The 12,261-nt window shown below is 34.3% G+C and overlaps 2 protein-coding genes across 2 annotated transcripts in view; one reads left to right on the top strand and one right to left on the bottom strand.

Annotated features, from left to right (window-relative positions):
- Gcn5 (Gcn5 acetyltransferase) overlaps window positions 1-5,790 on the top strand; it is a 38,911-nt gene extending 33,121 nt beyond the window's left edge. Inside the window, exons 16-19 of the mRNA XM_089240971.1 lie at window positions 572-602; window positions 751-817; window positions 3,242-3,326; window positions 4,876-5,790. Coding sequence (XP_089097097.1) covers window positions 572-602; window positions 751-817; window positions 3,242-3,326; window positions 4,876-5,066 — 374 coding nt within the window. The 3' untranslated portion in view covers window positions 5,067-5,790. The remainder of the gene's footprint in view (window positions 1-571; window positions 603-750; window positions 818-3,241; window positions 3,327-4,875) is intronic.
- A 4,806-nt stretch (window positions 5,791-10,596) lies between these two features.
- LOC149078824 (inactive pancreatic lipase-related protein 1-like) overlaps window positions 10,597-12,261 on the bottom strand; it is a 28,168-nt gene continuing 26,503 nt past the window's right edge. Inside the window, exons 9-10 of the mRNA XM_089240970.1 lie at window positions 11,002-11,193; window positions 10,597-10,858 (exon numbers count right to left, since the gene is read on the bottom strand). Coding sequence (XP_089097096.1) covers window positions 10,696-10,858; window positions 11,002-11,193 — 355 coding nt within the window. The 3' untranslated portion in view covers window positions 10,597-10,695. The remainder of the gene's footprint in view (window positions 10,859-11,001; window positions 11,194-12,261) is intronic.

The following is a 12,261-nucleotide window of genomic DNA, read 5'->3' as shown; positions in this document are numbered from 1 at the left end:
TATGCTTCCATTTAACTCATCTTATCTATGTGAATGAATATAGGCTACTTACTACGCAATATTTTTAATGAAAATCAAGAATTGTGCCATAGCAAAAGCAAATGTACAACTTCAACTATCTGAACATAACTCATAAAACGGAAAGGATCCTAAGATACAGAAAACAGACAAGGATCAAATCAGTCAATTCAATCTACTCTTAGAATGCAATGATCTCTCATTTAAAAATTTCTCTCAGACTGTTTTCTGCACTCCCGGTTAAAGATATAGTATAATAATGCTATATATTCACACACACGTCTCTCACTTATGATTTTTTTTTTTTGTCTCCTTGTGCCAATGCATATATAAGATTGCTGTATTTAGGAATTGTCAGAAATCTGTGACTTGAATTTCCTGGCGTACTGGGAAAATCTGTATGTTCCAGCATGCTTGTCTACTTCAATGTATGCTGGCTAATGTGGGGGGAGGGAGAGGTACAATAATCATTATATATATAGAATTAGTTACATTAAGTTTTGAAATACTAGGCAATATAACAATCTTGAAGTTATTTTTTTATCTCTTTCAGAGGAAGCAGGATGGAAGCGTGATGATAGGTAGTAAGTGATATTTAACTGATTATATTGTTAATTTCATTAATTTTTCTATTGCATTTGACTAAATTCATTTTTTTTTTTTTTTTTTTTTACATTTTTTGATAGTTTTTTGATTCATTTTTTCACTCTAATGGTTTTATTATGTTTCTAGTTCACTTGATAAGTTTGATTCTAAGCAATTGCAAAAGAACTTGGAATCAGTGCTCAGTGAAGTTCGAGTAAGTTATTGTATTTATTTCCACTTTGCATTTTTGATTAAGTTATATTCTTGACGTGTCAAAAAAAAATTAATACAGTAAAACCTGTCTCTAATGAAATTGCAAGGGACCGAAATTTTTCCCCTTTGAACACCTGTTTTCACTTAGTAAAGGTTCAATTGACATAATGTGTATGATCTTGTATGCAATTGAAATAAGGTATAAATTATTTAATTGAAAATAAAGTAGATTTCAAAATTAATAAACTAAATAATGGACAGTTTATACTTTATAATTACTAAATATTTATCACATTATTTATTAAAATATATACATATTCACTTTAGCATTAGAGTATTTGCATTACATTACATACATTAACTATTTGCATTACATTACATACATTAACTATTTGCTGCACCAAATAGTGAATAAAAACCAAAACAGTACTGCAAATAAATAAATTTCTATTTTTTTCTCAGTAGTCAATAAGTTTTCTGTATACAGTTCACACCCTTTGCTGCCTGACTTTCAGTAAACAGTTTTGCTTCAAAAATCATACTAAATGTGCCTGAGTCATTATGCTGTAACACAAAATGCTATAGTTCTTTCAAGATTTTGACAGCATCTGTATAGGACGCTACCCTAACCTATTCTTCATCCAAAATGACAACACTTATTTCACCTTCATCCTCTTCTTTTTGGCCTTATCTAATTTCGAATGAGAGTCTAAATATCTGTCACGTCAGGTTCAGTTTGTACATTCGCATCTATGTTATGCAATCCTCAGTACTGTGATCATAGAAAGCAGCTTGCATGCAATTTTCTAAGTTTTGCTCATAATTTGAAAATCCAGCCCTTGCACTGATTTCTCCCGTAGAAAAGCCTGCTTTTCCAAAAAAATTTTGTTAATGTTTCGGGAAGCAACTGCTGTACTACATGAAAATGGTTTATCAAAAGCACATCATCATGTATGGATACAGTTCTTACTGATGTTGGGGCCGATAATGTAGAACTCACATGGGCAAGCAGAAATTGCATAAAAAAGTTTGCTACAGCACTTTAACATTTTGCATGATCCCTTGGTCTATTGATCGCGAAACACTTGTAGCGTTTGTGTTCCATTGAGAGGGTACAATTTCCCCTTCTGTTTCAGTATTAGACAGGCTCCATTTAATCCAGGATTTTAAATATGTATTTTGACCTTGAAATCATGGGACCAAGATTTTTTCCGTTGAAGATAGGTTTTACTGTAATTTTTGAAGTACAAGGTATTCCCAAGTGTCAAATTTTTTATGTCAATTTCTTTCTATAATGAACAAATCCATGTGCAGTGAGGATAATTTCTACTCTCCAACTAAGTTTACTGCTTCCTTAAATTTATGACTACAGTCGAATCTCATTATAACGAACTCCAGGAGACCTTAAAATTCACTTCGTTAAAATGAAATTTCGTTATAAAGGAATTCCAGGTCTTTTCATTGTTCCTATGCAAACATATCTGGGTGATTAGAAAAGTGTTCGTTAAAACAAGATTTTTGCTATAACTGTATTCATTAAAACAGGATTAGATTGTATATCTTGGAACATCTAAGAACTGAATGTTCACTAATACAATCATATTAACCTAAGAACTGAATGTTCCAGGAACTATCAAAAAATCTGTCTTCATTCAGTGTAATGATTGATGGATATCATTATTCTCTTTCATCATCAGACTTTTTGGATATATTCATCTGAATGTGAGGCATGTGGTAGGCAGTATAATACAGTATAATCATTTGGGTTTTTTTTTATCCATCTTTCTAATATGAGATGAACTGATATTTTGAAGGCTGAAATTTAGAATGGAAACTGAGTCTTATATATGATCGAGTGAAAGCAATGTATCACAAATAACAAATGCTTCACTGCATGAAAAAGATAAAACCACATAAAACTGAATTTAATTACCTTACATCAGTTTTCTCAACAAAATAACCCATAAAATGACTCAACAGACTACTCACTTCCTGCTTGTGGATCTCTTATTTGCGCCTATTGGAATATCACTTCAATTTGTGCACAAACAGTCAAATTTTCATTCAATTAAATTGTTAATTCTTCCTTTGTACCATCTCCATTTATCCCATCACCATAGATAACTTATGATCCTGGAACCATAGGTTGAGTTATGTTGCTCTGCGAATTATAAATTAATATCAAAAAATGGCTGGCATGTTTATTTTTACCATATTCATCTAAAAAAGGGAATTTCCTATTTTCCACAGAGTGTAATTATTGTTGGATTTTTTTTTCAAATAACTTTTTTTTTTAATTTTCCATCATCATTGATAGTGTATTTATCATGGTCATAATTGCAACTCATGTTGCTCTCTCTCATGTCATCCAACTTTATTGTTTATCATTTATTGATTGATCTGTATTATACCATTTTGGTTTCAGAGCCATGCTAGTGCTGCACCATTTTTGAAACCAGTTGACAAGAATGAATATCCAGATTATTATGATTTTGTCAAGTATCCAATAGGTTTGTATGCTTCTGTTTCATTCTGTGCATGTTACTTTGAATCTTGTTCTTTGAATTTATATTGTCAAAGGGTCTGCTAAGCACCCTAAAATAAAAGCCCACAAACTCCTTGTATAACCTGATTATTTTTGTATATGCCTGACCTTGCACATACTTTTTGAAGTTGTATCTGAATGCATGCACATTCAATGCTCTCTAGGGTCCCACATTAGGGACCCCGGGGTTTTCCCCCTTGTAACTCAATCTTCTCTGGCATGACCGTATGACCATGCCCTCTGAGGCCATGAGTTTATATTGCTTGTGCAAGTGAAAGAGCACTGTTCTGCTAGGTCTATTCCATTCTGTTTCATTCTACAGAAGCATGCACATAGTCAAATCACATTATTGTAACCACCTCCTATTTCTTACAATCAACTGTACATAGTTAACAAAATAAGGTATGTGTGTATGACAAGCTGGCATGTGTAAATTAAGATTTAAGCTTTCTGAAAGTGTGTCATCATTACCTGTTAAAATTTAAAAATTTATCCAGTTTTAAGAAAGAAATATTTGCCTCTATATCAGCAAAGCATCATAGTTTGTGAAATCAGTCTGTCCTGCTTATAATGTTCCCTCTTAGTATGACTTACTTTCGTGGTCGTGACTCTAACAAATTCTTATTAAGATTTCCCGTTTAAAGCATTTTCGTGCTTACAACATTTTTTCATGAAAAGTTTTTGAAAAACATAAGTGGGATCCACTGTATTCATTTCATAGAGCGCACAGAATCTTCAGGAACAGTAATATAGCAGACAATATGTCCCTGAAATGTCTGAGAATCATAGAAAGTGCATAACCAAAATTTCCAAATACGTTTTTGGTCCTCTGATTCTCTGGACTTGAACCCAATTGAGCATTATATGGACCAGCTTGATCGTCATTGTTCTCTGTAGGCTGTAGATCTTTCGCTACCTGCTTTCTAGCAGCTATTTGAATGGACTTTGAGCTTCTTGGATCCAGATAAATGTAAAAACTTTCTAGCATCTTATGTCACTTTTAGATCATCTTGGTGCTACTCATACTACACTTTCTAGATATAGTCATGTCAATGTGACTCAACTGTGTAAGTACAGCTAAACCCCTTTTAACTGACACCCTCTCAGATGCGGGAACCCCTCTTTTACTGTCAAATAACAATTTCCCATTATATAAGTATGCATTTCAAACCCCTGATTAATGGTCACCCCCCTCCTCTTTTAAGGACAAATTTTTTTGCCCTGCCAGCGTCCGCAAAAGAGGTTTTACTGTACATCACATTAACAACCAGTGTTTGACATTAGTACTTTATTTCAGTAACTACATTTTTAAGTTTTACTCATCTCCCTTATGATTTTTTTATTTGAGAAATTAAAATTTATGAATTTTCTGATCCATTTTCCTAAGACGCAGGCATGTACTCTAATTTTCTGTATACATTTCATGTTTCACAGATTGGGTGCTAAAATTTTGTTTCTGCTTGCAAAAAAAAATTAAAAGATAATAAAATGGATTTTTTTGTCACATTTTATAGATCTGCAGACAATGCATGAAAGGCTAAAAAATGGCTATTATTGCAATAAGCGGCTTTTCATCTGTGATATGAAGCGCATTTTCAGCAACTGCAAAAACTATCATGGACCAGATGTAGACAGTTACAAACAGGCTTATCAGCTGGAAAAGTTTTTCAAAATGAAGATGCGAGAATGTGGATATTTAATTTAAGGAAGTGGTTGATTTGTTTTTGTTAAGATTTGTGTGAGTGTTGTTTTTTTTGTTAATGTTAATTATTGCTCTTTAGTAGAGGATAATTATTGTGAAATCTCAGTAAATATTCAGAAGTGAGGGCGTCTCAAAATTATTATTTTTTTGGATATTGTAGAACAAAATATTTTTCAGTAGTTTTCAGGTTGATATTTTGTGAAGGAAAAGGCTGATGTGTGTGTACTATATAATAAGGTTATCGAGACTCTCTGCCACAAAGCCGAGCTGGAAAAGATATCGGTAACAGAATAAGTTGGGTGGTAGAATACCGGCATTCATTCATGCACCACAGAGTAAATAATTGTATCAGCTCATTCGTCTATATCTGTTTATATTATGAATTTCTTCATTTTCATTGAGTGTTTGTTTTTCAAAATGTGGATATCGTCTTTGAGTTTTTCATTTTTTTTTTCATTCATTTCATAACGCTTTTCTTGTTTTCACATGTAGAAAATGACCTAGATGATTTTTTTTATTATTTATTTTATTAAATATCCATTGTGTTATCAATTTCACTTTACCAGCCATGAATAGCTCTAACACATGAACTTAATTTTTTTTTTTTTTATGTTCACCATAATGCCCAAAGTGTACACAAGTAAATTTAATAATTATTTCAGTGAATATCTTAATATTGTAAGTTTCAGTTTTTTTTTGATTTATTGAATAAAAAAAATTGTTTCTCAAAACTTTTTTCTATTCTGCTTAATATCACTGTTTTTGAATAGTATAATTTATCATCAGGTTTTGCTATACAATATCATTCACATAGCTTGTGCAGTAATAAAAAAAGTAGAAGCAGTTATTTTTAATTTAGCACACTGATAGTTTTCCACCAGATGCTTGCAAGATATTACATCTACAGAGATTTTGTTTTAACTCCATTTTTATACCGTAAAATCCTGTATAATGATAATTTCTTACATAATGATATTACTCTCTGGTCCAGATGCACTTTTCATAGTGTTAATATATTCTATCTATAATGATGCCTTTACAACCATACTTCTCTCCTGTCCCTTGAGCATCGCTATATAAGTGTTCTTCACTGTAAGTAGTTTGTTGACCAAAATGATTACTGTCTTGTTTTCTACGGATCTATTTCTCAATGTCACTAAATTGATTTTACTCAAAAATTTTGTCGGTTTGCAACTTTTGGCTCTAATTTAATTTTCCTCAGGTATCGAAACTATATGTTTTGCTATGCTTATTCTGTGTGACCCTGTTTTTTTTTTTATCCTCTATAAAATACATTGCTTTTTAGAGTGCATTGACATCCATTTATTGTTAGGAACATTATTCAACACATATCAGTACTCTGGTATAAGCTTATAAGATATTCACATTCGAAAATGGAGGAAATTTGGGAAAGAACGTTAAATGCGGAAAAACGGTTTTACCTGCTTTTCCGCATTTAACGCTGTTCTTTCCCAAATTTTTCCTCCGTTTTTTTAATTCAAATATCTGTGAATAATTACACTTACAAACGTGGAATTTTTTGGGGTGATCAGAAGAGACAGGGGAACCGTATATAAAAACTAAATTTTGTATCTCGATACATATATGGCCCCAGTGAAATAAATGGATACTTTTTCCAATTGAAAGTATACTTCTATAACCAATGGTTCAAAACATAAAGGGTGTCTAAGGACTTCACACTCTGTATATGTTACAAATATCTATTAAAGCAATTTCTAACAATTCATTAAAAATAAAATTTATGACAATTTTCTTCCAGATTGCACTGTTGCATGATATTCATTTGATATTTTTTAAATATGTCAAACTTTTGGCCCACAACATACTATATTTATAAATCAGTTTCCAAAACTTTTTGTTCCATTGCTTCTTCAGAAATTTATGTTCTCATTGTCCCGCCCCTTCCAACTTAAGCGAACCCATAGGATCCTATGGTAAACTGAAGCATCTACCGCCCTCCGGGGGAGGGGGCTATATTGCCCACTTTCGGAAAATGAAACACGAGTACAGAACTTTTTCAGTCTGTAGGCCCAAACAATTTCTAAATTCTCCAGAGGACTAGTTACGAGTTTCATTTGCAGTTAAATAGTAGCCCGTGGGCCAAATATGCAAGATGTCATACTCGCGAGCCACAAACTGATCTACCTACTTGTGTTATTTACATTGATACTTTATTTAGGTAAAGTGAAAAGATAGTTTCGGTGGACTTCAGTAGGTTGTGCACCCCCCCTCCCGAAATTGATGATTGGTCTCTCTCATCACTGAACAACAATTTCTTTCACGATGTTGATCTTCAAGTTCAGCAGTGATCTGGAAAGTCAAAGAAATGAAAAATGGTCAGGTAAAATTAAAGTATTGATAAAGGTTAAGGAAAAATACTCTATGAAGGGAAAAAACATTTGGAAGGTTAAGATTTTGATTTTATATTTCTTCCTTCCCAGGAGTTTTGATCAAGGAAATAATTAATCTGACTTTTCTGCATTCATTATGAGAGTTTATGTGCTTTAAAAGCACTAAAAATTATAATTTCTTATATATCGGCATATTGAATAATTCTACTTAATGACTTTCTAGTTTTTTTTAAATCAAATGTCGAATTTCACGACCATTTATTTGCTCGTAAATTGAAGGCAATCTTTTTTTTTTTTTCGTTTGAACGCCATGGAAAATTGAAGGGGTCATCGACCTATATACTCATATTCTATGAATTTTCGGATAAATAAAATATCACATCGCGAAAAAAAATTATGTATGAGAACAATGGCCTGGAGATTTTTTTTTTCAGCAGCTTTACGTGAAGTAAAGCCAAAAAAAAAGTTCGAGTTGACAACTTGTCATAAACGAAATTCGTGTGGGAATCGATATTTTAGCTTCACGGCATTATACTTGAACAAAAAAATTTTTTTTGCTGTCAATCCGATTCATTTATAAAAATGGGATTTTATTTTTAAAATTTCTGGAAAATAGTTGTGAACTGGGCTCGATTTCTGCTTGGAAAAGTAGGACATTTGCTGCGGAAGAATACCTTCCAACTGTTAGCACGAATTCTCCGATTAACTATCTTTAACCCTATTCGTAGAAACAGCCCTTACGTCGAACTCTGGTCGTGATTTTCTCTCACATACGAATTATTTTACTCATTTTTTCAACAAAAAAGGAGGAAAAAAAAAAGCATGTTATTACAGCACTTCCGTAGTTGGAACTCGATGTCTAAAATAGCTTTTGGAACTAATCTGGCATTCCCATCTGAAAACTGCGTGCAAATAAAAGACTTGATTATACAAGGTGCATAAATAACAGTAACAAAAATTCCACGTTTTCAAGTGCAATATTAGCGAAACATTCGTTTATGTGCAAAAATTCGTTAATACAAAAACGTAGGAAAAGTGAAAAAAACAGCAATAAAAATTCAGGTAAAACGGTTTATCCGCATTTGAAGCTGCTTTTTACCCATCTTTCCTCCGTTTTTCGAATTCGAATATCTCAGTGAGCATTGTACTTGGGATATTTAGCGAACGATATTTATATGAAAAGTTTTTTTTTTGGCATCGGGAGAGACAGCGCAACAACTTTCTAATTGCGTTTTCGTGTGGGCAGTGTCCATATAAAAAAATTTTTCATAAGTATACAATCCCTTGCAACATGAATGACATATCGGAGTACACGTTATTTTTATACTTTTTCTAATTGGAAGTATGCCTGCCTCTAGGATCAACAGTTCACCTGTAAAATGCCATACGCCCGTTACTTTTTGCACCGTTAATGACTGAAAATTTATTTTAAGAAAACGTGTCCTCATGGCGGAGATACGGGAGACGCCCATACCCTCTAGCGTCAATGACAGCCGACTGATCTACTTTTATATACATGTACAGGGTGGTTATAAAATAACTTTGCCGATATACGAGCTCCTAGCAGCAAAAAGTATAAACGAATGCTAATGAAGAATTCTAGATATAGGTGTTTCTGAATATGCGATCGAAAATAAGAGAAACAAAAGTTCTGGCGGTTACGGTAACAAAATTTCAAATAACTTATGCATTAAAAAATGATCGGCACAGTAAAAAAAAACGTGTAAATGGCGTTGAAACGGTACATGTAGCACTATAAACTCCAGAGCAGGACGCAAAAACACCAAGGGCTTCTTGCAGATTGTCGGAAGTAGCCGATTGAGCGATTGTCAAATTAAGCCCTTGGCGAGATCTTTGCGTTTATTGGTGCTACAGGTAGTTTCAAACGCCATTCATGGAGTTTTTCTGCGTCGATCGTTTTGCTATGCATACAAGAGAATGACGTTGCCGATTTTAATTTTTCGAAATTTTGTTGCCGTAATCGCGAGTGTTTTGTTTTTGCTTCTCATTCTCGAAAACACCTTTTTTTCTTTGTGAACGGTGAAAAGATGGTACAGTCTGTACTTGTACCATTGGTTGAAATAGCGTCGGTGGGGGATCACTGTCTTTTATCCATCTAACAATTTTCTTGACTTTATTCACTCTACTTTTGTTTTTAAAAATCTTTCTGGTCCAGAGTGTGGCATTTTTAGTAGCGGGCACAGCCATGTACTTTAGATGTGCAGTTAATTTACAGGTTAAGTAATGGATGGGAGTGCCGCTTCCAACACAAAGGCAGTGATCTGTTCGTTTTTTGAAGCGATGAAGGCAATATGGAAAAGGTTCGCGATTGGTCGCAAAAAATACAAGTTCTCTGCTCCAATTTTTTGCGTTGTATGAAACTTTTGGTACTATTTTGCGGACACTTCTGCCGATTTTCGCATCATTCGGGTTTACCATATAGAGTATTTCTTTTCTTGCGCTATATAGATAGTGGTAATAATATTTTAATTGTGTGCCACATTGATTGTCGCTGCTTTAGCTATTGTGCCTGCTTCTTCGTCCCCCACTCACCCACATGCAGTCCCTTCAGCAGAGGTCAAGGCACAACGGACTCTTTTGCAGCGGAAGTCAATTTTCACGCTGCCTCCTCGTGAAATCCAAAATGCGGCATTTTTATAATTTGCATATCATAAAAAATTGAAGTAGTAAATTGCAATTTCATAACACTAAATGTGTCCGTCATGCAATTATAGTAAATGAAAATGATCCCACGGACATACGAGTCCGTTGTAAAACACTTGCACATATGATTTCCTATAATTAAGAGTTACACATTATAAAGTTCATCTTGAAATATGTGCAATATATTTATTCTTGGACTTCGAAGTACAGACGAGTATTCAACAAATGTTTGCTATGTACTTCTGAAGTCAGAAAATATAAGAGCGGCTTTCAGTATTAAAAAAGATATTTTTATGGTATGGGTGGAGATTGGAAGGACTGTATAGAACTCCGGCCTCTATCCGGCTTTTCTGTTATCCGGCACGCTCTTACGCCATATTAGGCCGGAGTTTATTTCGGGAAAGGCGTCCATGCAAGACATCCCTAGCTACGATATCGCCAAAATTCTGCTGTTGATTTACCACTCTAAAAATTAAGGATTGATAGAGAGAGGAATCTTCATGAAAAATACTTTATTCGGTTGATGATATTAAAAAAAAAGATTCAAATGGAAATAAATATGAATGAAAAATGAAGTTAAAAAATCCGGAAATTCTTCAAACTTTGATGGCAGTCTCTTGCTGGTGGTCTTTGTAACTGGTCTTAATCCCGACGTTTGTTCTCTTCACTTCGTCAGTCTGTTTCACGCAGGCTCGATCCGTAAACATGGTCTTGATCTTGTGAGGGATGAACGGCTCTTCTGTACCACAGAATATCGTACTGTCCAAAGGAAAAAAAAAATTCAAAACTGAAAACACTCATTTCAGATTAAAGTATTAAGAGTCGTAAAATTCGTTTATTTTCGTGGTAAAGAAAAAAAAAAAGTTAAAAAAAATACAATTCGGAATGATTAATAGTCTTACACTTCGGAAGTTTCCATATGTTTGACAATCACATCGCGGATATGAACATGAGGTACATTGAATAACCTCCAGGTCAGAGGGTTGAGCAATGATGCCGTCGATCGCCATTCCAAGTCCACCCGCAATAGACGACCCATTTCAGTCGTGGATATTAGAAATTCTATTGAGCCTCCGGGTAGAAACTGCACGTAACTGCGTTCGGGAGAATCAAATAGAAAAGTTAGAATGCTCCTTGTGAATCACCTACAGTAGACTCTCGCTAATCTGGCACATACTAGACCAGTTTGCGCCGGATTACTGGAAGTCAATGGAAAAAGTCCATTCAAATGACAAACTTCTGCTCAAAGACATGATAGACATGCATCTAGAACGTGCTTGTTTCTGACTCAGCAATTCGGTGCCGTCACTAATTGGTTAAAAATCTGAATTTCGAATTTGGCCAATCCGTAAAGGCCCCGATTCGCAGAATCGGAATCCAGCTCGAAGAAAACCCGCTTAAAATATGCCAGATTTTACTGGACGGACCGGACTAGCGCACGGCTGGATTATCGAGAGTCTACTATATTATATTCGTCTGAGTTCAATATCAAATGTCCCTCTGCTAGACGAATCAATTTCCAATTTTTAAAGGCTTGAGATTCACATACATTATTTTGTACCCAACCACTGTAAACAGACATTTATAAAATTCTATAAAGTATTAAAAATAAATGAATTACATTTTACACAGAGGTTGATCAATTTATTGTAAATGTTGATGATACTCTCCAGGGAGTCAAAAAAATATTTTCACACCGATATCTGCCGAGACGTATTTACGGGGAAAGGGGTTATATTGCCTCAAGGCAGTATAGCCGTTATTGCTCAAGGCAGCAAATTCTAAGAACATCAAATTAGAAAGGTAGAAGGGCTAAAAAATCTGAATAGCCTACGGGGGCAAAGTCATAAATCAGCCTCTGAATATCTGTCGGGTGACTACGAGTTTTGTCAGGTGAAATAATATATTTTCTATCTGCTATCTTAGATATGTATACACCTCACCCAATGCCGTCTTAACGCATGGGCCCTGCGGGCTCACAAAAATGAGAACTAGTTGAAATTTGAGAATTTGTCAGGTAGGGCCTCAAAAAAAAATCACTTGGCCCGGCTCCCCCCACCCCCATGGTGCTTTTAAGATGCCCCTGACCACATCCATATTTTATAACCCATTTTGAAATATCATTTATAGCAATTGAAATTTATGTTTAATCCCGGAAAGGT

The sequence above is a fragment of the Pholcus phalangioides genome, unplaced genomic scaffold (genome assembly GCF_987345545.1).
Source record: "Pholcus phalangioides strain wild (caught in Gottingen) unplaced genomic scaffold, Ppha-v1.0 ptg000013l_1, whole genome shotgun sequence".
Taxonomy (NCBI): Eukaryota; Metazoa; Arthropoda; class Arachnida; order Araneae; family Pholcidae; genus Pholcus; species Pholcus phalangioides.
This window is presented reverse-complemented; position numbering and strand designations above follow the sequence as displayed.